The 24,801-nt window shown below is 44.6% G+C and overlaps 1 protein-coding gene across 5 annotated transcripts in view; it reads left to right on the top strand.

The window, feature by feature from the left end:
• The window catches only part of sytl3 (synaptotagmin-like 3), a 168,577-nt gene that overhangs the window by 98,321 nt on the left and 45,455 nt on the right, over nt 1–24,801 (top strand). For 4 of the 5 annotated variants that reach the window (XR_015758473.1, XM_087991473.1, XM_087991471.1 and 1 more), the window contains one exon: nt 15,537–15,704. The exons of the other annotated variant lie outside the window; for it this stretch is intronic. Coding sequence is in view for 3 of the 4 variants with exons in the window: in XM_087991473.1 (XP_087847599.1) it covers nt 15,537–15,704 (168 nt within the window). In the remaining variant the exon portion in view is untranslated. The remainder of the gene's footprint in view (nt 1–15,536; nt 15,705–24,801) is intronic. 5 annotated transcript variants of the gene reach the window in all.

The raw sequence follows: 24,801 nt of genomic DNA, 5'->3' as shown, positions 1-24,801 counted from the left end.
ATACACTGCATCCACCTGGACACCCCGTGCTGGCCTATTACCCACCCTCGACCTCTTCATCTCCAACTGCCGCCGGGACATAAACCGTCTCAACCTGTCTACCCCCCTCCCCCACTCTAACCTTTCACCCTCACAACGCGCAGCCCTCCAATCCCTCTGCCCCAATCCCGACCTCACCATCAAGCTAGCAGATAAAGGGGGCGCAGTGGTAGCCTGGCGCACTGACCTCTACACCGTGAAGCCAAACGCCAATTCAAGGACACCTCATCCTACCGCCCCCTCGACCATAACCCCACACCCCCATCACCAAGCCCATCACCTCCCAGACCATACAGAACCTCATCACCTCAGGAGATCTCCCACCCACAGCTTCCAACCTCATAGTCTGGGAACCCCGCACTGCCCGGTTCTACCTCCTTCTCAAGATCCACAAGCCTGACCACCCTGGCCGACCCATTGTCTCAGCATGCTCCTGCCCCACTGAACACATTTCTACCTACCTCGACACTGTCTTATCCCTCCTAGTCTAGGAACTCCCCACCCATGCCCTCCACCTCCTCCAAGACTTCCGTTTCACTGGCCCCCAACGCCTCATCTTCACCATGGATATCCAATCCCTCTATACCTCCATCCACCATGACCAGGGCCTCCAAGCCCTCCATTTTTTCTTCTCCCGACATACCCAACAGTACCCTTCCACCGACACTCTCATTTGTTTGGCCGAACGGTTCGTCACCCTTAACAATTTCTCCTTCGAATCCTCCCACTTCCTCCAGACCAAAGGGGTCGCCATGGGCACCCGTATGAGCCCCAGCTATGCCTATCTCTTTGTTGGCTACGTAGAACAGTCGATCTTCCGTAATTACACCGGCACCACTCCCCACCTCTTCCTCCACTACATTGATAACTGCATTGGCACCACCTCATGCTCCCGCGAGGAGGTTGAGCAATTCATCAACTTCACTAACACATTCCACCCTGACCTTAAATTTACCTGGACCATTTCTGACACCTCCCTCCCCTTCCTGGACCTCTTTATCTCCATTAATGACGACCAACTTGTCACCGACATTTTTTACAAACCTACCGACTCCCACAGCTACCTGGATTACACCTCTCCCCATCCTACCTCCTGCAAAAATGCCATCCCGTTTTCCCAATTCCTCCGCCTCCGCCGTATCTGCTCCCAGGAGGACCAGTTCTACCACAGAACATACCAGATGGCCTCCTTCTTTAGAGACCACAATTTCCCTTCCCACGTGGTTGAAGATGCCCTCCAACGCATCTTGTCCACATCCCGCACCTTTGCCCTCAGACCCCACCCCTCCAACCGTAACAAGGACAGAATGCCCCTGGTGCTCACCTTCCACCCTACAAACCTTCGCATAAACCAAATCATCCGCCGACATTTCCGCCACCTCCAAAAAGACCCCATCACCAGGGATATATTTCCCTCCCCACTCCTTTCCGCCTTCCGCAAAGACCGTTCCCTCCGTGACTACCTGGTCAGGTCCACGCCCCCCTACGACCCACCCTCCCATCCTGGCACTTTCCCCTGCCACCGCAGGAACTGTAAAACCTGTGCCCACACCTCCTCCCTTACCTCTATCCAAGGCCCTAAAGGAGCCTTCCACATCCATCAAAGTTTTACCTGCACATCCACTAATGTCATTTATTGTATCCGTTGCTCCCGATGCGGTCTCCTCTACATTGGGGAGACTGGGCACCTCCTAGCAGAGCGCTTTAGGGAACATCTCCGAGACACCAGCACCAATCAACCAAATCGCCCCATGGCCCAACATTTCAACTCCCCCTCCCACTCTGCCGAGGACATGGAGGTCCTGGGCCTCCTTCACCGCCACTCCCTCACCACCAGACGCCTGGAGGAAGAACACCTCATCTTCCGCCTCGGAACACTTCAACCCCAGGGCATCAATGTGGACTTCAACAGTTTCCTCATTTTCCCTTGCCCCAGCTCACCCCAGTTCCAAACTTCCAGCTCAGCACTGTCCCCATGACTTGTCCTACCTGCCTATCTTCTTTTCCACCTATCCACTCCACCCTCCCCCCCTTCATCCCCTCCCCCACTCACCTATTGTACGCTATGCTACTTTCTCCCTATCCCCACCCTCCTCTCACTTATCTCTCCACCCTTCAGGCTCTCTGCCTGTATTCCTGATGAAGGGCTTTTGCCCAAAACATCAATTTTACTGCTCCTCGGATGCTGCCTGAACTGCTGTGCTCTTCCAGCACCACTAATCCAGAATCAGATCCCATTAACACTGTCCAACTGTTATAACATCTTTTAAAACTGCCTTTTTCTCCCACTACTGATGTTAGGCTAATGGGTCTTTAATGTTCTGTCTTTCTTTTTGTCTTCTTCCTTTTTTTAAATAGTGGGGTTAAATTCCCTCCCCCTCCCATTAATCAGACGGGACTGCTCCAAATTCTCCAGAATTTCTAAAGGTGACCAGCTTTTATATTCTTGGATGCAGACTATCAGGCCTCGAGGTTAGGGCCGCCTTTACACATTTAATTTCTCGAGCATCTCTTTTTACTAATACTGATTTTTTTTCAATTTCATCCTCATTAGATCCTTGGTTTGTCTTCACTAATCTTTTTCTCTTCACATATCTATAGAATCTTTCACAGTGCGTTTTTAGTTTCTCACAAGTTTACTCTTACATTCTATTTTGATTAACTTTTTGTCCTGTTTTGCTGAATTCTAACCCGCTCCCTGTCCTCAGATTTTTCTGGTATGTTTATGTGGAAGGGTCATTTTGTCACTTTTTCTGGACAAGGGACACTGGACTTGAAATATTAACTTTGTTTCTCTCTCCACAGATGCTGACAGACCTGTTGAGTTTCACCAGCAATTTATGTTTCTATTTTAGATTTCCAGCATCTGCAATTCATGTTGGAATTTGTTCTGTGTCCAGGATAGATTTTCGAAGTAGTTTGTCCGAATCAACAAGAGAATGGGCCATATTAGGTTCAAAAGTGAGCAATGTAAAAGATTTAATTGTCAGCCCAACAGAATCACAGAATGATTACAGAAGTTGGCTTGTCACATCTATTCTGACTGTCTGACTGAGCAATGCAACCTAATTCCACTTCCCCACCTTCTTCTTGTAGTGCTGTACATTCTTCATTTTCAGATAATAATTCCAATCCCTTTTCTTGAATTGCTCAGTTGAATTTGTTTCCACCATTTATGCAGGAAGTTCATTCCAGATCTTTACCATTCACTGTATGAAAGTTTCTTCTCATTTTTCCACTGCTTCTTTTACCAGTTTCCTTAAATGTCTTATTCTTGATCCTTATATCAGTGGGATTTTTTTGTTATCTATTCTGTCTCGATCTCTCAGAAGTTTTAATACACCTAACAAATCTGGCCTCAACAAATCTGCCTCCAGATTCTCCAATCTGCTTGCATAACTGAAATTCTTAATTACTGGTACAATTCTCATGAATCTTTTATGTACTCTTTCCAATGCCTTTATATCATTCTACAAGTTTGGTAACCAGAAAAGGACACAATGGGGTGAATCTTACTTTTTTTGGCTAAGTCAGATGTCACGTTTTCGGAGTCAAATGTGAGCCTTTATTTACTGAAAACAAAAGGGAACACAAACAAAGCCAACAGAGGCTGAACTTCATCCTCATATTGAAAACTAGGTTTCAGCATCATGACCAAAGGTTACTTTATTGTCAACAATTGTGTGCTGCACCCCATTCTCATCTGTTTGAAGCAGGAGACAATGTAGTGCCAGTTGCAGCTGAGCTCTGTCATTGTCGACATTGGCTTCCCTAACCCAATATTCTTGTCATCCTTGGATGATTGGTCCACTTTCCCAATTCTTCTGCATCCAGGATATCACCTCATTAACTGCTGCAATTGTGTAAGTCACAGCACACCAAGATGATCTAGTAAACTCTGTTCAGACTGTATGAGGTGAGGGATGCCATCGACGTCCCTGCCGATTACACTTGCAGGAAGTGCACCCATCTCCAGCTCCTCCAAGACCGTGTTAGGGAACTGGAGCTGGAGTTGGTTGAACTTCGGATCATTCGGGAGGCAGAGGGGGTCATAGATCAGAGTTATAGGGAAGTAGTAACTCCAAAGATGGCAGATAGATGGGTGACAGTGAGGGGGACTGGGAGGAAGCAGCCAGTGCAGGGACCCCCTGCGGCCGTTCCCCTCAAGAACAAGTATACCGTTTTGGATACTTGTGGGGGGGATGACTTACCAGGGGTAAGTAACGGGGCTCAGGTCTCTGGCACGGAGCCTGTCCCCGTTACTCAGAAGGGAAGGGTGAAGAAGAGCAGAGCAGTAGTAATTGGGGACTCGATAGTTCGGGGCACAGATAGGCGGTTTTGTGGGAACGAGAGAGACTCACGTTTGGTATGTTGCCTCCCAGGTGCAAGGGTACGTGATGTCTCTGATCGTGTTTTCCGGGTCCTGGAGGGGGAGGGGGAGCAGCCCGAAGTCGTGGTCCATATTGGCACCAACGACATAGGTAGGAGGAGTGCCGAGGATGTTAGACAGGCTTTCAGGGAGCTAGGTTGGAAGCTCAGAGTTAGAACGAACAGAGTTGTTGTCTCTGGTTTGTTACCCGTGCCACGTGATAGAGATTCGAGGAATAGGGAAAGAGAACACTTAAATGCGTGGCTACAGGGATGGTGCAGGAGGGAGGGATTCCGGTTTTTGGATAACTGGGGTTCTTTCTGGGGACGGTGGGACCTCTATAAACAGTATGGTCTACACCTGAACCTGAGGGGCACCAGTATCCTTGGGGGGAGGTTTGCTAGTGCTTTTGGGGGGGGTTTAAACTAACTCTGCAGGGGCATGGGAACCCAGATTGTAGCTTCAGGGTGCAGGGCCTGGAGTGTAGGGAGGTTAGGAACATGGCATCAATTTCAAAGGAGGGTGCCTGTAAACAGGAAAGTGGCTTGATGTGTGTATACTTCAATGCAAGAAGTATACGAAATAAGGTAGGTGAACTTGCAGCGTGGGTTGGTACCTGGGACTTCGATGTTGTGGCTATTACGGAGACATGGCTAGAACAGGGACAGGATTGGCTGTTGCAGGTTCCAGGATTTAAATGTTTTAGTAGGGTCAGAGGTGGGGGTAAAAGAGGGGGAGGTGTGGCATTGCTTGTCAAAGATAGTATTACAGTGGTGGAAAGGACGATGGATGAGGACTTGCCATCTGAGGTAGTTTGGGCTGAGGTTAGGAATAGGAAAGGTGAGGTCACCCTGTTAGGAGTCTTTTACAGGCCTCCTAATAGTCCTAGAATCATTGAAGAAAGGATAGGGTAGGTGATTCAGGAGATGAGTGACAGTAATAGGGTGGTTGTTATGGGGGACTTTAACTTTCCTGATATTGATTGGGAAAGCTATAGCTCAAGTTTGTTAGATGGGTCAGTGTTTGTTCAATGTGTGCAGGAGAGTTTCCTGACACAATATGTAGACAGGCCAACAAGAGGTGAGGCCATACTGGATTTGGTTCTGGGTAACGAACCAGGTCAGGTGTTAGAATTAGAGGTAGGTGAGCACTTTGGGGATAGTGACCATAATTCGGTGATTTTTACTCTCGTGATGGAGAGGGATAAGTGTGTACTACAGGGCAAGAGTTATAGCTGGGGTCAGGGAAATTATGATGCGGTGAGGCATGACTTAGGATGTGTGGCTTGGAAAAGTAGACTCCAAGGCAAGAGTGTAAATGATATGTGGAGCTTGTTCAAGGAGCAACTATTGAGTGTCCTTGATAATTATGTACCTGTCAGGCAGGGAGGAAAGGGTCGTGCGAGGGAGCCGTGGTTTAATAAGGAATTGGAATCCCTTGTTAAATGGAAGAGGGCAGCCTATCTCAAGATGAGACGTGAAGGTTCAATTGGGGCGATTGAGAGTTATAGGGTAGCCAGGAAGGACCTGAAGAGAGAGCTAAGAGCAGCAAGGAGAGGACATGAAAGGTCCTTAGTCGGTAGGATTAGGGAAAACCCTAAGGCTTTCTATAGGTATGTTAGGAATAAAAGAATGACTAGGGTAAGAATAGGTCCAGTCAAGGATAGTAGTGGGAAGTTGCGTGTGGAGGCGGAAGAGATTGGGGAGACACTGAATGAATACTTTTCTTCAGTATTTACTCAGGAACAGGGCATTGTCGTCGATGTGAATACTGAGTCACAAATAAGTAGAATGGATGGCTTTGAGGTATGTAGAGAAGAGGTGTTGGAAATCCTGGAAAAGGTGAAAATAGATAAGTCCCCTGGGCCTGATGGCATTTATCCTAGGATTCTCTAGGAAGCAAGGGAGGAGATTGCAGAGCCATTGGCCTTGATTTTTATGTCCTCTTTGTCTACAGGAGTAGTGCCAGAAGACTGGAGGATAGCAAATGTGGTTCCCTTGTTCAAAAAGGGGAGTAGGGATAACCCTAGTAACTATAGGCCGGTGAGTCTCACTTCTGTTGTGGGCAAAGTCTTAGAGAGAATTGTAAGGGATAGGATTTATGCACATCTGGATAGGCATAATGTGATCAAGGATAGTCAGCATGGTTTTGTGAAGGGCAGGTCGTGCCTCACAAACCTTATTGAATTCTTTGAAAAGGTGACGAAGGAGGTTGATGAGGGGAAAGCGGTAGATGTGGTATATATGGATTTTAGTAAGGCGTTTGATAAGGTTCCCCATGGTAGGCTACTACAGAAAATACGGAGATATGGCATTGAGGGTGAGTTGGAGGTTTGGATTAGGAATTGGCTGGATGGAAGAAGACAGAGGGTAGTAGTTGATGGCAAAGTTTCTTCATGGAGTGCCGTCACTAGCGGTGTTCCGCAAGGATCTGTTTTGGGACCATTGCTGTTTGTCATTTTTATAAATGACCTGGAAGAGGGGTTAAAAGGTTGGGTGAGCAAGTTTGCGGATGATATGAAAGTCAGAGGAGTTGTTGACAGTGAGGAAGGATGTGGCAGGTTACAGCAGGATATAGAGAAGCTGCAGAGCTGGGCAGAAAGGTGGCAAATGGAATTCAATGTAGCTAAGTGTGAGGTGATTCACTTTGGGAAGAATAACAAAAAGATGGGGTACTGGGCTAATGGTCGGATACTTGGTAGTGTGGATGAGCAGAGGGATCTTGGTGTCCATGTACACAGATCTCTGAAAGTTGCCACCCAGGTAAATAGTGCGGTGAGGAAGGCATATGGCGTAATGGCTTTTATTGGTAGAGGAATTGAGTTCCGGAGTCCTGAGGTCATGATGCAGTTGTATAAGACTCTGGTGCGGCCGCATCTGGAATATTGTGTGCAGTTTTGGTCGCCATACTATAGGAAGGATGTGGAGGCACTGGAACGGGTGCAGAGGAGGTTTACCAGGATGTTGCCTGGTATGGAAGGAAGATCGTATGAGGAAAGACTGAGACACTTGGGGCTGTTTTCATTAGAGAAAAGAAGGTTTAGGGGTGACTTGATTGAAGTGTACAAGATGATTAGGGGGTTAGATAGGGTTGACAGTGTGAACCTTTTCCCGCGTATGGAGTCGGGTATTACAAGGGGGCATAGCTTTAAATTAAGTGGGGGTAGATATAGGACTGAAGTTAGGGGTAGGTTCTTCACTCAGCGAGTCGTAAGTTCATGGAATGCCCTGCCAGTAGCAGTGGTGGACTCTCCCTCTTTATGGGCATTTAAGCGGGCATTGGATAGGTATATGGAGGATAGTGGGTTAGTATAGGTTAGGTGGGCTTGGATCGGCGCAACATCGAGGGCCAAAGGGCCTGTACTGCGCTGTATTCTTCTATGTTCTATGTACTGGAAGGCCTCCTGGTCCTGCCCAATTAGCGAACTGCATCTTCAAGCACTCTGTACTCTGTTCCATGTGGCCCTGCTTGAGGCATTGGCAGAATTAAACTTGGGTTCCACACCAGCCAGGGCATGCACAATGGTGACATGAGTCATGGTTGCAGTGTTCATCCCTTGCCCCCAGTTACTAGCCTTCCAAACTCCTGCATCCTCAAACATACAAGGTGTACACACCTCCAGGAAGTGATTAAATGGTGATTAAAGGTCTCCTGCACATCAATTTAATGGGACCTCTTCTTGTTGATGAATACCACAGCATTGTGATCACCCTGCAGTTGGGGAATCCAACTATGTTACCGAATTATACTGCATTGTCCTTCACTTGAGGGAGCAAAATGAACCAGTGTGACCTTGTGCAGATTGTCCTGATGCATTTGTGGGTGTACAATTGGAAGATCCCACACAGGTCACCTGTCACTTTATGGAAGAAGCCAGTCACATAAATGTTCAGTGCTGCAGTGACCTTCACAGCTACAGGGAGAAAATTGTCTTCCATTCCTGCAGTCTTCAGTTTCCGGTCCAGCATCTGGCACAGTTACCTTTGATTTGATTTATTATTGTCACATGTAATGAGATACAGTGAAAAGTATTGTTTGCATGCTAACCAGACAAATCATGCCTTGAGTAAGTACATCAGGGTAATAGAAAAGAATGCAAAATATAGTGTTACAACTACAGAGAAAGGTCAAATCTGTTCGGAAGTATGATAACAGCTGGGAAGATTTTATTCTTGAATCTGTTGGTACATGAAGAGGATGGAAGAGAATATAATGGGAAGGGGGAGGAGCCCTTGATTATTTTTGCTGTTTTCCTGAGGCAGCAGGAAGTGAGACGGAATCAATAGAAGGAAGGCTGGTTTTTGTGACGGATTGGGGCAGCATGGTGGCATAGTGGTTAGCATTGCTGCCTCACAGCGCCAGAGACCCGGGTTCAATTCCCGCCTCAGGCGACTGACTGTGTGGAGTTTGCACATTCTCCCCGTGTCTGCGTGGGTTTCCTCCGGGTGCTCCGGTTTCCTCCCACAGTCCAAAAATGTGCAGGTTAGGTGAATTGGCCATGCTAAATTGCCCGTAGTGTTAGGTGAAGGGGTAAATGTAGGGGGATGGGTGTGTGGGTTGTGCTTCGGCGGGTCGGTGTGGACTTGTTGGGCCGAAGGGCCTGTTTCCACACTGTAAGTAATCTAATCTAATTGTTTGCATTCACAGGTCTCTAGCGTCTTGCAGTCTTGAGCAGAGCAGTTGCCATATCAAACTATGACATATCTAGATAGTATGCTTCCCATGGTGCATCAATAAAAGAGTCATCGCGGATGTGCTGAATTACCTTAGCCTCCTGAGCAAGTCGAGGCATTGGTGTGCTTTCTTGACTGCAGCATCAATGAGGATGGAGCAGAATAGATTTTTGGTGATACTCCTCGGAACTTAAGCATTCGAGCACCTCCACCTCACGGGAGGCACGGTGGCACAGTGGTTAGCACTGCTGCCTCACAGCATCAGAGACCCGGGTTCAATTCCAGCCTCAGTCGACTGACTGTGTGGAGTTTGCACGTTCTCCCCGTATCTGCGTGGGTTTCCTCCGGGTGCTCCGGTTTCCTCCCACAGTCCAAAGATGTGCAGGTTAGGTGAATTGGCCATGCTAAATTGGACTTGTTGGGCCGAAGGGCCTGTTTCCACACTGTAATCTAATCTAATCTAATCTAATCTCACCACCATTGACACAGACAGGGGCGTGCCCTCCACTCCACATCCTGAAGTTGAAGACCACTCCTTCATTTTGTTGACATTGAAGGAGAGATTATTGTCTTTATACCAGGACACTAAGCTGTTTAATCTGTTTCTTGTCCTCTGTCTCGTCATTATTTGAAATCCGACTCTGTACTGTGGTGTTATCAGCAACTTTATAAATGGAGAAAGAGTTGAATTTGGCCACACAGTCATGAGTATATAAAGAGTATAATAAGAGGCTAAATAGGCAGCCTTGTTGGGCACCAGTGTTGAAGATTACTGTGGAGGAGATGTTATTGATTATGGTTTGTGGGTCAGACAGTAGAAAATTCAGTTTCAGAGAGGGGAGCAGAGCCCTAGGTCTTGGCACTTGGAGATGAGTTTGGTTGAAATCATGCTGTTGAAGGCAGAGCTAAAGTCAATTAATAGGAGTCTGATTTAGGTATGCTTGTTATCCAGATGTTCCAGGGAGATTGCGACGGTCAGCCAATTTTAGTTGGAAACTGGAGATGATGTGTGCCATTATTAATTTATCAAAGCATTTCCTAATGATGGATGTCGGACCTACCAGACAGTAGTCATTAAAGCATGTTGCCTGATTGTTCTTTGGCATCGGGATGATAGTGGTTTTCAACTGGGAACCTCACATTGTAGTAAGGAGATTTTAAAGATGGCTATATGGAGTTCATACCTTCTCCCTATGTCTGCAAGAGTTTCCTTTGGGTGCTATGGTTTCTTCCCACAGTCCAAAGATATGTTGGTTAGGTGGATTATGTAGATGGACCTACTCGAGAAAGTGCAAAACTTGACCTACTCTTGGGAAATAAGGCAGGGCAGGTGACTGAAGTGTCAGTGGGGGAGCACTTTGGAGCCAGTGACCATAATTCCATTAGATTTAAAATAATGATGGAAAAGAATAGACTAGATTGAAAAGTTAAAGTTCTAAATTGGAGAAAGGCCAATTTTGACAGTATTAGGCAAGAACTTTCAAAAGCTGATTGGGGGCAGATGTTCGCAGGTAAAGGGACGGCAGGAAAATGGAAAGCCTTCAGAAATGAGATAATGAGAATCCATAGAAAGTATATTCCTGTCAGGGTGAAAGGAAAGGCTGGTAGGTATAGGGAATGCTGGATGACTAAAGAAATTGAGGGTTTGGTTAAGAAAAAGAAGGAAGCATATGTCTGGTATAGACAGGACAGATCGAGTGAATCCTTAGAAGAGTATAAAGGAAGTAGGAGTATACTTAAGAGGGAAATCAGGAGGGCAAAAAGGGGACATGAGATAGCTTTGGCAAATAGAATTAAGGAGAATCTAAAGGGTTTTTACAAATACATTAAGGACAAAAGGGTAACTAGGGAGAGAATAGGGCCCCTCAAAGATCAGTAAGGAGGCCTTTGTGTGGAGCCGCAGAAAATAGGGGAGATACTAAATGTGTATTTTGCATCAGTATTTACTGTGGAAAAGGATATGGAAGATATAGAAAGTAACTAATTGGATGGTGACACCTTGCAAAATGTCAAGATTACAGAGGAGGAAATGTTGGATGTCTTGAAATGCACAAAGGTAGAGAACTCCCCAGGACCTGATCAGGTGTACCCTAGAACTCTGTGGGAAGCTAGGGAAGTGATTGCTGGGCCTCTTGCTGAGGCAAGGTGCTGGAAGACTGGAGGTTGGCTAACGTGGTGCCACTGTTTAAGAAGGGTGGTAGGGACAAGGCAGGGAACTGTGGACCAGTGTGCCTGACGTCGGCGGTGGGCAAGTTGTTGGATAGAATCCTGAGGGACAGGATATACATGTATTTGGAAAGGCAAGGACTGATTAGGGATAGTCAACATGGCTTTGTGCATGGGAAATCATATCTCATAAACTTGATTGAGTTTTTTGAAGAAGTAACAAAGAGTATTGATGAGGGCAGAGCAGTAAATGTGATCTATATGGACTTCAGTAAGGCGTTCGACAAGTTTCCCCATGGGAGAAGGTTAGATCTCACGGATTACAGGGAGAACTTGCCATTTGGATACAGAACTGGCTCAAAGGTAGAAGACAGAGGGTGGTAGTGGAGGGTTGTTTTTCAGACTGGACGCCTGTGACCAGTGGAGTGCTACAAGGATCGGTGCTGGGTCCTCTACTTTTTGGCATAAGAGGTATAGTTAGTAAGTTCGCAGATGACAACAAAATTGGAGGTGCAGTGGAAAGCGAAGAAGGTTATCTTAGATTACAACAGGATCTTGATCAGATGGGCCAATAGGCTGAGTGTGGCAGATGGAGTTTAATTCAGATAAATGCGAGGTACTGCATTTTGAGAAAGCAAATCTTAGCAGGACTTATACACACAATTGTGAGGTCGCAGGGAGTGTTGCTGAATAAAGAGACCTTGGAGTGCAGGTTTATAGCTCCTTGAAAGTGGAGTCGCAGGTAGACAGAATAGTGAAGAAGGTTTTTGGTATGCTTTCTTTTATTGGTCAGAGTATTGAGTACAGGAGTTGGGAGGTCATGTTGCGGCTGTACAGGACATTGGTTAGGCCACTTTTGGAATTTTGCGTGCAATCCTGGTCTCCTTCCTATCGGAAAGATGTTGCGAAACTTGAAAGGGTTTAGAAAAGATTTACAACGATGTTGTCAGAGTTGGAGGATTTGAGCTATGGGGAGAGGCTGAACAAGCTGAAGCTGTTTTCTCTGGAGCGTCGGAGGCTGGGGGGTGACCTTATAGAGGTTTACAAAATTATGAGGGGCATGGATAGGATAAATAGGCAAAGTCTTTTCTCTGGGGTTGGGGAGTGCAGAACTAGAGGGCATAGGTTTAGGGTGAGAGGGGAAAGATATAAAAGAGACCTAAGGGGCAACATTTTCACGCAGAGGGTGGTACGTGTATGGAATGAGCTCCCAGAGGAAGTGGTGGAGGTTGGTACAATTGCAACATTTAGGAGGCATTTGGATGGGTATATGAATAGGGAGGGTTTTGAGGGATATGGGCTGGGTGCTGGCAGGTGGGACTAGATTGGGTTGGGATATCTATTCGGCATGGATGGGTTGGACTCTAGGGTCTGTTTCCATGCTGTACATCTCTATGACTCTATGACTATACTTAATTGCACATAGTGTCCAGGGATGTGCAAGCTAGGGGGATTCGCCATGGTAAATGCAGGGTTATAGGAATAGAGTTGGTCTGGGTGGGATGCTCTTTGGAGGGTAGGTGTTGACTCAGTGGGCCAAATGACCTGCTTCCATGCTTTAGGCATTCTAAGATTCTGCAAATGCTCCTGCCAGCTGGTCCACACATGATCTGAGTGTATGGCCAGGACTCCATCATGGTCAGTCACTTTCAGTGAGTTTACTGTCAAGAAGGTTGATCTGATATCTGCAGCTATGAGTACATGTGCACCTGAGGCTTGCGGGGCAAGTGACATCCTTTCATTGACCTTCTGTCAAATATGGCATTCTAGCCAATTGAACTCATTAGGATGGGATGCATTGTTGTTAGTAATTCTACCTGACTTCACATTGTAGCCCATTATATCATGTAGACCTTGCTACAGTCGACTCTATTTTGGGACTCTATTTTGATCTGGTATTGTCTTTTGTCTTCCCCAATGGCTTTGCAATATAAACGTAGATTTCCTGTGAAGCTCAGAGAGACTTGAACACCTCAGATGATTCATCCATTGGTTTCCGGTTGGAGAGCACTCAGATTAACTTCTTTGGAACTTACTGATGAAGTCTGTGACGATAGTAGCATGCTCATTTAGGTTGGCCACTGAATTCTTGAATGCAGACCCGTCCACTGACTCCAAGCAGTAACTTAGGAGTTTATTCTTGGTTTGGTTTGGTCAGACCTCGATGATGGGACTGCACAAGGCTGGGTAGAGTGCAAGTCCACTTCATGAAGTTGGGTCACTAAGTGCCGGTAGGCGATGCCGGTAGGTGGTTGGCTGCTTCATTGTCACGGCCCCAGTGTCGGATGTCAGGCCCCGTCTGTTCACATCGTCAGGCATTTCGGGAGTTCCTCGTCACTGATGGGTCAGATCCAGTTGGGTCATTGGTTGTTTCTGGAGGTCGACAGATTGTCAGACCTGGTGCAGATTTCAAAGAACATTGTTACTATGTCACTGGTTCCTGAGACAAACAGAGGATGTATTACAGCACTTATAGCACTGTGCCTTTCTCCTCCCCTGGAAATAAAATTGGTTCTGGAAAACTCTGGGCCTCCTGAACACCCCACAGTCATTCATGTCAGACCCATTGTAGGAGTTCCTCAGTATTGTATTCTGAGCTCAACACTCAGATTCTTCATCAATGTTCCACTATAAGGTCTGAAGGGGGTGGATGGCCATATTTGTTGATAGCTGCACAATGTTCAGCATGATTCGTGACTCCTTAAATATTGAAGCAATCTGCATTCATATTTGGCGATGATGTGGAGGCATCAGTATTGGACTGGGGTGGACAAGGTCACAAGTAGCACAACACCAGGTTATAGTCCAACAGGTTTATTTGCAATCACAAGCTTTCAAAGCGCTGCCCATTCATCAGGTCATATTTAGCGAGACCAAGACAACAGCTAGCCTTGAACTGATATGTGGCAAACCACATTAATGATACACAAATGCCAGGCAACACTATCTCCAACAAGTAGGGATCTGACCATTTCTTCCACCTTGATATTCAATGGCATTATCATCACTGAAACCCTCACTATGAATATTTTGATGGTGACCATTTACAAGAAACAGAACTGTGCCAGCTATATAAATACTGTGACTACAAGAGCAGGCAAGAGGCTAGGAATTTTGAAGTGAGAAACTCCTGACTCATCAAAACATTGCCTTTTATTTCCAAGGCACAAGTTAGGATTGTGATAGAAAACTCCCCAGTTTTTTGGATGAGTGCAGCTGCAACAATACTCCAGGAGCTCAATATCATTCAGGACAAAGCATCTCGCTTGATTGGCCCACTGTTCATACTTTCAATGTTCAATTCCTCCATAATCAACACATGATGGCAGTATGCATAGAATCTACAAAATGCACTGCAGCAATTCACTTAGGCTTATTCAACGACATCTTCAAATCCCATTACCTCCACTACCTAGAAGGGAAATAGCATGAGAGGGCAAGATTCACTTCAGGCCATATACCATCTTAACTATATTAGCATTTTTAAGGTTGTTGCACCAAACTCCTGGAAGTGCAGTGCCAAAGTAATGCTTCAACATGTCTCCTTTGAGTACAGGATAAATTATGTCGTTAGCTCATTGACAACATTTAACAATGCTGGGAAATTTAAAAGAAAAGCTAGACCATACTCCTCAATTGATTATTTAGAAGAATAGTGTGATAATGACAGAAACAAAAACAGAAATTGCTGGAAAAGCTCAGCATGGCTGGCAGCATTTGTGGAGAGAAATCAGAGTTAACAGTTTCAGTCAGATGACCCTTCTTCAGGTCGATAATGTGCTGTCTTTCCCTTTACTAGTCTCTTTGTGATGAAAACGTATAGGTGAAGTTCTGATAATAAGTCTTTGACCAGAAATGTTACCCTGTTCCTCAATCCACAGATACTACCAGATCTCCTGAGCATTTCCAATATTTTCTGCTCGATTATGTGTAACAATTCTTGATCTCTTAAGAATTCTGAATCTTGCCAAGTTCTTGTAGACATTCTTGTAAGGTAGGAGAAAATGGGCTTCTTCCCTAAGTTTTAAATGTAAGAAAATAATAATTCTTCCTGTTCCCTCTATAAAGTAGTGTATGATTTTGCTGATAACACATAGAGCAAGGCACCCCCACAGTTAATAGCATCTCTGCATAAAGCAATTAGATCTTACCTGCCCAAATATTAAGAGAGAAGGGTAATTTCATTCAGGTAATGTTTAGAGAACTTTGACTCAACCATCTTAGATTTTTGCAATGTAGGTACTTTTCAACCAACTCACTACTAAAAGATCTTTCCAATTGTGTGACAGCTGTCAACCTCAGCAAGTCTCCTCAAAGTCAACAAGCAAGATGAAAAAGATGGAGGAACGTTACATGAAATGGATTTGCAGCAGACAGAGGAAGTCAATTATATATCAAGTCAACTCTGTGCAAAAAGAAGAAGCCTGGTTTATACTCGACATGAAACACCACAGTGGGTTAGTACTTGGGGGTGACCTCTTGAAACACACATGCCTTCTGAATATTATTCTAATATTCTTCTGGCTTACTTATTGTCTTCTGAGTATCTAAAACCTGTAGGCAATTACATAGATGTGAAAGGAAAGATGGCTAAGATTGATTGGGTAAGTAGAGTAAAATGTATTGTGAGGAGTAAAAAGTGATAAATCTTAAAATAAACAATTCAAAATTTTAAAGGAATAAAAATTAATTCCTATAAGAAATATAATTCAGCAAAAATCTTATCTGTGACTTAATAAGGAGCTTGAGTAAGTTGGATTAAAATAATAAGTTTATAATACTTCAATGAAGCCCAACAGTCCACACTGACCCTCCAAAGAGTAACCCACCGAGACCCATTCCCCTACCCTACCTCTGACTAATGTGCCTGACACTATGGGCAATTTAGCATGGCCAGTTCACCTGACCTGCACATCTTTGGACTGTGGGAGGAAACCTGCACAGACATAGGGAGAAATGCAAACTCTACGCAGAGGGTCACCCGAGGTGAGAATTGGTGCTGTGAGGTAGCAGTGCTAAGCACTGAGCCATTGTGCTGCCCTAATGGTAAGTGCTCTATGATTTTCCAAAAGTTCTTAGATTGTAGAATGATCCAAGCAAATTAGATGTTGATAAATGTAACAATCCGATTAAATAGCAATCAAATTCTGCCATGGCAATGAGTGAATTTGAATTCAATTAATAGATTTGGATTGAAAACATAGCTCGCCCCAGTTCTGGTAAGGATATCCTCCACGATTGTCATAAAGATCAATCTGATTCACTCAGGGAAAGAGGAGAAAAATCAAGGAAATACAAGTTAGTTAACCTTACATCAATCTTTGAAAATTTGCTACATCAGCGCTGGACCGTAGCCACTTAACTATCTATATTAGTCATTTAGACTAAAAGACAGGTAGTAATGTATTTGAGTTTATTGTTTTTATAAATCTCAGTGAGAATGCAAACTATGAGAAGCAGATTATTTGTATAATCCTTAAAATGCTTAGAATTTCTAAATGTTGATGTTTGGAGGAACATGGATGTAATTATTAATGCAGAATTCAGAAAGTTGTCATGCAAATATTGCAAACAATTAATAAGGTGTGTTCTGGGGTCACAAGTTAAAATCCCACTGAAGCAGATAATGGAATTTAAATTCAGTTTATAACTGAAGTTAAACAAAAAGCTGGTCTCAATTATGATGGCAATGAAACAACAAGATTTTATAAAAACCCACCCAGTTCATTCATTCTCTTTTGGGGATAAAGTCCTCTATCCTTACCTTCCCTGGTGTACGTGTGACTCCAAAGCCATATGATGCAGTTGGTTCTTAACCAGTCTCCGAAATAGCCCAGCAAACCACTCAGATTTCCCAAAACCATGTCTGAAAAGGCATTGAAGAACTAGATATCGCACCCAGCATTCAACAAGGCACCAAAACAATAATGCTTAGTCAATCACAAGAGTTTGAGAGATGGAACAAAAATCCATGACTATGGAAGGAAGTTGAAGATAGCATACAGCCAAAAATATTGCAAAGGCCAGTGGCAGGCTGGAGGATTAGGAAACTTTTAAAAATCAACAAAGGGTTAATGCAAAAGTAATAAAATAAGCCAAGTTAAATTATCATAGAATTCCTACAGAGGCCATTCGGTCCATTTAGTCTGCCCACTGCTCCAAAGAGTATCCCACCCAAACCCTGTATTATCCGCGGCTAATCCACCTAGTGTACACATCCCTGGACACTAGAGGGCAATTTAGCATGGCTAATCTACCTAACCTGCACATCTTTGAATTATGGGAAATAACTAGAGCACCCATGGAAACCATGCAGACACAGGGAGATCATGCAAACTTCACATGAACAGTCACTCAATGTTGGAATCACACCCAGGTCTCTGTTGCAGTAAGGCAGCAATGTAGCTTCCCACCACTGTGCCACTGTTTCTTCTGAAACATTCTTATAAATGTTTCTTATGAAACTAACACAAAAATATAAAAACAAAACACAAAAGCTTCTAGGCAGTATGTCAAAGGGAAGAGAGCGCTAAAGTGAATGTTGGTCCATTGGAGGATGAGACTGGGTAATTAATAGTGGGAAACACAGAAATGGCAGACACACTAAATCAATGTTTTGACTGAGATTTTACAGTGGAGGACACTAGTACCATCTCAATAGTAACAGGTAGTGTTTGGGTTTTGGTCACTCATGGGTCGTGCGGTTCATTGGCTGGTTAGCAATTATTGCCTGTTCATTAGTTTCCCTTGAGAATGTCATGGTGTGATGCTTTCTTGAACCACTGATGGTATAGGTTGACCCACAATACCCTGAGATTTTCAGCGATATGAAGGAACAGCAATATGTTTCCAAATCACAGTGGTAAGTGGCTTGGAGGGGAACTTGCAAGTGATGGTGTTCTGATGTAACTATTGTCCTTGTCCTTCTAGGTGGAAATGGTTGTGGGTTTGGAAGGTGCTTTCTAAGGATCTTTGGTGAATTTCTACAATGCATCTTATAGATAGTACACATTGTTGTTACTGTGCGCTGGAGGTGGAGGGACTGGATGCTTGTGGGTGTAATGCCAATCAAGCAGGTCGCTTTGTACTGGATAGTGTCAAGTTAGTTGAATGGTATTGGAGCTGTCCCAATTCAGGCAAGCAGGATGTATTCCATCATACTCCTGACTTGTGTTGTGTAGGTGGTAGACAAGCGTAAGGGAGTCAAGTGACTTTACTTGCTGCAATATTCTTCATCTCTGACCTCTCTTGTAGCCACTCTGTTTATGTGGTGATTCCAGTTGAGTTTCTGGTCAATAGGCACTCCATGGATGTTGATAGTGGAAGAGATGGTGATGGTAACACCATTGAATGTCAAGGGGCAGAGAATTGATTGGCTCTTATTGAAGGCCATTGTCTACTGTTTGTGTGCCACAAATGTTACTTGCCAGTCCAAGCCTGGATAATATCCAGATCATGTTACATTTGAACATGCAATGCTTTAGTATCTGAGGAGTTGCGAATGATGGTGCAATCATTAGCAAACATTAGCAAACTTGGTGCAATCATTAACAAACATTCTTACTTCTGACCTTATAATCGAGGGAAGGTCATTGATGAAGCAGCTGGAGATGTTCGGGTCTGGGTCACTACTTTGAGGAATTCCTGCAGAGATATCCTGGTGCTGAGAATACTGACTTCATACAACTACAACCAAGTTCTTATGTGCCAAGTATGATTCAAAACAGTGGAGAATTTGCCCTCTGATACCCATTGATTCCAGTTTTGCTAAGGCTTCTTGATGCCTCACATGGTTGAATGCTACCTTGATGTTAAGGACTACACTTTCACCTCATCTCTGACATTCAGCTCTTTTGTCCATGTTTGGACCAAGGGTGTGATAAGGTTAGGAGCTGACTACCCTAGGTGGAACCCCAGCTAGGTGTTACTGAACAGGTTATTGTTGAGCAGGTGCAGCTTGATTACACTGTTGCTGACATTTTACACCACTTTACTGATGATCAAGTGTCGAGTGATGAGATGGTAATTGGCTGGGTTGGATTTGCCCTGCCTTTTGTATACTATTGAACAATTTCTCCACATTGTCAAGTAGCTGCCATTATTATAACTGTATTGGAAGAGGTTGGCTAGTGGAGCAGCAAGTTCTGGAGCACAAGTCTTTAATACTATAGCTGGAATGTTGTCAAAGCCTTTTGCAGTATCCAATGCCTCCAACTTCACATGGAGTGAATCAAATTGGCTAAAGACTGGGATCTGTAATCATATAAAATTCTATGGGTTCAATGTAGAAGGAAGAGATGGATCATCCACTTGGCACTTCTGGCTGAAGATTGCTATGAATGCTTCAGTTTTATCTTTTGCACTGATGTGTTGGGCTCTTCCATCATTGAGGATGAGGATATTTAGGGAGCCTCCTCCTCCGCCAGTGAGTTGCTTAATTGCCCACCACATTCATGACTGGATGTGATAGGACTGTAGAGCTTAGATATGATCCCTTGGCTGTGGGATCACTTAACTCTCTATATCGTTTGCTGCTTATGCTGTTTGTCATGTACGTAGTCTTGTTTGATGGCTTCACCAGGTTGACACCTCAATTTTCAGTATGCCTAGTGCTGCTCCTGGCATGCCCTCCTGCAGTCTCCATTGGACAAGGGTTGATTCAATGGCATAAAGATAATGGTTGAATAGGGGTATGGCAGACAATGAGGTTGCAGATTGTGCTCGACAATGCTTCTGCTGCTGTTGTGGTTCACAGCACTTCATGAATGCCTGGACATGAGTTGCTAGATCTGTTTGAGGTCTGTCCTATTTAACATGGTGATAGAGGATATTCTCCAGTGCCAAACCACTCTTAGTGTTGGATATTGAAATTCTCACCCACTGTACATTTTTCACCCTTGCTACCCTAAGTGCTTCCTCCAAGGGAGGAATATTTATTCAACAGCTGATGGAGGATGATATATGGTAATCAGCAGGAGGTTTCCTTGCTCAGTGTTTAACCTGAAGCCGTTGAGAGGTCTGGAGTCAATGTGCCACCACTTCTGCTGCATCAGTCCTACCAGTAGGACAGAATATATTCCGGGATGGTGCTTTCTGGGACCTTGTCTGTCAGGTGTGATTTCGTGAGTATGAATATGTCAGGCTTTTGCTTGACTAATGAGGCAGCTGTCCCAATTCTGGCACTAGTCCTCAGATGTTAGTAAAGAGGACTTCGAAGGTCAGTAGGACTGTTTCTGCTGTTGTATTTTTTGAGGCTTAGGGTTGATGATAGGTGGTCCATCCAGTTTGATTACTTTATTGAAATTTCATAATGATTATTACAACTGAATGGCTTGCTACGCCATTTCAGAGGACAGTTCAATGTCATCCAACTTGCTGTGGGTCTGGACTCACATGTGGATCAGACCAAGTTAAAACTCACACAACACCAGGTTATAGTCCAACAGGTTTATTTGGAAGCACTAGCTTTTGGAACACCGCTCCTCCATCAGGTGGTTATCACAACTTTGTCCACCTGAGTCCAACACCAGCATCTCCAAGTCATGTATATCAGACCAGGTGAGAAAAGCACATTTACTTCCCTGAAGGACATTAGCGAGCCAGATGGATTTTCCAACAACCAGAAATGGTGTCATGGTCAGTGTAGACATTGTAGAAAGGGGGGAGCTTATAATCATCATCATCACCAGGGAAAAAGTACTGAGCAGACTGTTGGCCTTGAAGGCAGACAAGTCCCCAGGGCCTGATCCTCAGGTCTTAATGGAAATGGCAGCAAAGACTGTGAATCACTGGTTATGATGTTTCAAAATTTCCTGCATGTGGGAATGGTTCTGATGGATTGGGAAAATGCTAATGATTAGAAGATTAGAATCCCTACAGTGTGGAAACAGGCCATTCAGCTTAAAATATCCACACCAGCCCTCCAAAGAGTAACCCACCCAGACCCATTTCCCCCTGACTAATGCACCTAACACTGCGGGCAATTTAGCATGGCCAATTCACCTGACTTAAACATCTTTGGATTGTGGGAGGAAACCAGAGCACCCGGAGGAAACCCATGCAGACACAGGGAGAATGTGCAAACTCCACACGGACAGTCACCTGAGGCTGGAATCGAACCTGGTCCCTGGCACTGTGAGGTAGCAATGCTAACCATCGAGCCACTGTGCTGCCCCAAACTATTGTGGAGAATGTGGGCATCAATCCCACTACCTCTCGCATGCAAAGCAAGTGCTCTATCATTTGAGCTAATTAACATAGTTATTCAAAAAGGGAGGGGAACAGGAAGTAGGAAACAGCAGACCAGTTAGTTTAACTGTTATTGGGAAATTGTTAGAATCCGTTATTAAGAAAGTTATAGCAGGACAGTTGAAGAGTCAACACTCAGGGTCTGCATGGTTTTGTGAAGGTATATCATGTTTGACTAATTTGCTGGAGTTCTTCGAAGCAACAAGTGGATAATGGAGATCTGGTAGATGTAGTATAGAAGGCATTTGATAAGGAGCTGCACAAAATTTACAAGGTAAGAGTAAATCAGTTTAGTGCTAATTTATTAGCTTGGATAAAGGATTAACTGACTAACAGAAAGCAGAGAGAGTTGAGATAAGTGGATCTTTCTCTGGTTGGCAAAATGTAACTAGTGACATGCTACAGGGTTCAGTCCTCAGGCCCCAACTATATATACTCTGTGAGTGATTTGGATTCAGGGTAGAAGGTACCAAGGCCAGATTTGCAAATAGCACTAAACTAAGTGGGTCAGTAAGTTGCAATGAAGAAGTAAGACATTTGCAAATGTTAGGCAAATGGGTCAAAATTTGGCAGGTGGTGTTTAACATGGATAATGGATTTTAGTTGAAAGAATAAAAAGGCAATTTCTTATCAAAATGGGGAGAAACTTCAGGATACTTTGGTGCAGAGGGACCCTGGTGTTCTCATGTGTGAATCGCCGAAAATTAAAGCGTCGATGCAGCTGGTAATAAAGAAGGCAGATAGAATTTTAACATTTATTGCTGAAGGAATAGAGTGTAAGAGTAGGGAATGTTGCTGCAACTGTGTGAGGCTTTGGGGAGACTGAACATGGAGTATTGCATGTAATTTAATCACTTTGCTTGAGGAGGGCTTGGCAGCAGTTCAGGGCAGATTCACTGGATTGATTCCAGAGGGGTTGGAATTGGCTTATGAAGAAAGATTGAGCAGTTTAAGCCTTTATAGTCTAGAGTTTTGAAAAATAAAATGTGATGCAATTGACTTATATAAGATGCTAAAAGGGTTGACAAAGTAGACAGAAAGAAGATGAGTCTTCTTGCGGGGCAGTCTAGAATGAGAGATAAGAGGTAGTAAATTTAATTCTAGGATAAGAGGTTGTAAATTTAAAACACAGATGAGGAGAAATTACTTGGAGTCATAGAGATATACAGCACGGAAACAGACCCTTTGATGCAACTTATCGATGCCCACCAGATATCCTAACCTAATCTAGCCCCATTTGCCAGCACTTAGCCCATATCCCTCTAAATGTAGGTGGTGTCTCCCACCCATCCCCCTCCTCTAATGAAAAAAAGATGCTGTGCGCCAGATTGGTAAGGTAACTAGTTTTTTTTTCTCTATTTTTCAGTAATCTCTGGGGATTTAGAATAATGGAAATGGAGATTAGGGCAGTTGAATGTTCTTTTTGCAGAATGTGAGAGGTATGGGTCACCACTAGTGTCCGTGCTGACTTCATCTGCGGGAAATGTACCCAACTCCAGCTCCTCGAAAGCCATGCTAGGGAACTGGGTGAACTTCGGATCATTCAGGAGGCAGAGGGGGTTATTGAGAGGAGTTACAGGGAGATAGTCACACTTCAGGTACAAGAAAAAGGCAGATGGGTTACAATCAGGGGACGGAAAGGGAACTGGCAGACAGTGCAGGGATCCCCTATGACCGTTTCCCTTAATAACAAGTATACCATTTTGGATACTGTTATAGAACATTGAAACAGAAAAATACAGCGCAGTACAGGCCCTTTGGCCCTCGATGTTGCACCGATCCAAGCCCACCTAACCTACACTAGCCCACTATCCTCCATATGCCTATCCAATGCCCGTTTAAATGCCCATAAAGATGGAGAGTCCACCACTGCTACTGGCAGGGCATTCCATGAACTCACGACTCGCTGAGTAAAGAATCTACCCCTAACATCTGTCCTATACCTACCACCCCTTAATTTAAAGCTATGTCCCCTCGTAATAGCTGACTCCATATGTGGAAAAAGGTTCTCATGGTCAACCCTATCTAAACCCCTAATCATCTTGTACACCTCTATCAAGTCACCCCTAAACCTTCTTTTCTCCAATGAAAACAGCCCCAAGTGCCTCAGCCTTTCCTCATACGATCTTCCTACCATACCAGGCAACATCCTGGTAAACCTCCTCTGCACCCGTTCCAGTGCCTCCACATCCTTCCTATAGTATGGCGACCAAAACTGCACACAATACTCCAGATGCGGCTGCACCAGAGTCTTATACAACTGCAACATGACCTCAGGGCTCCGGAACTCAATTCCTCTACCAATAAAAGCCAGTACGCCAAATGCCTTCTTCACCGTACTATTTACCTGGGTGGCAACTTTCAGAGATCTGTGTACATGGACACCAAGATCCCTCTGCTCATCCACACTATCAAGTATCCGACCATTAGCCCAGTACCCTGTCTTTTTGTTACTCTTACCAAAGTGAATCACCTCACACTTACCTACATTGAACTCCATTTGCCACCTTTCTGCCCAGCTCTGAAACTTGTATCCCGCTGTAACCTGCCACATCCTTCCTCACTGTCAACAACTCCTCCGACTTTCGTATCATCCGCAAACTTGCTCACCCAACCTTCTAGCCCCTCCTCCAGGTCATTTATAAAAATGACAAACAGCAATGGTCCCAAAACAGATCCTTGCGGAACACCGCTAGTAACTGCACTCCAAGATGAACCTTTACCATCAACTACTACCCTCTGTCTTCTTCCAGCCAGCCAATTCCTAATCCAAACCTCCAACTCACCCTCAATGCCATACCTCCGTATTTTTTGCAGTAGCCTACCATGGGGAACCTTATTAGATTAGATTAGATTAGATTACTTACAGTGTGGAAACAGGCCCTTCGGCCCAACAAGTCCACACCGACCCGCCGAAGCGCAACCCACCCATACCCCTACATTTACCCCTTTAACCTAACACTACGGGCAATTTAGCATGGCCAATTCACCTGACCCACACATTTTTGGATTGTGGGACGGAAACCGGAGCACCCGGAGGAAACCCACGCAGACACAGGGAGAACGTGCAAACTCCACACAGTCAGTCGCCTGAGTCGGGAATTGAACCCGGGTCTCTGGCGCTGTGAGGCAGCAGTGCTAACCACTGTGCCACCGTGCCGCCCTTATCAAACGCCTTACTAAAATCCATATACACCACATCTACCGCTTTCCCCTCGTCTACCTCCTTAGTCACCTTCTCAAAGAATTCAATAAGATTTGTGAGGCACGACCTGCCCTTCGCAAAACCATACTGACTATCCTTGA

The sequence above is a fragment of the Chiloscyllium plagiosum genome, unplaced genomic scaffold (assembly GCF_037043375.1).
Source record: "Chiloscyllium plagiosum isolate Xiang-an unplaced genomic scaffold, Cpla_swu_hap1 HiC_scaffold_10, whole genome shotgun sequence".
Taxonomy (NCBI): Eukaryota; Metazoa; Chordata; class Chondrichthyes; order Orectolobiformes; family Hemiscylliidae; genus Chiloscyllium; species Chiloscyllium plagiosum.
This window is presented reverse-complemented; position numbering and strand designations above follow the sequence as displayed.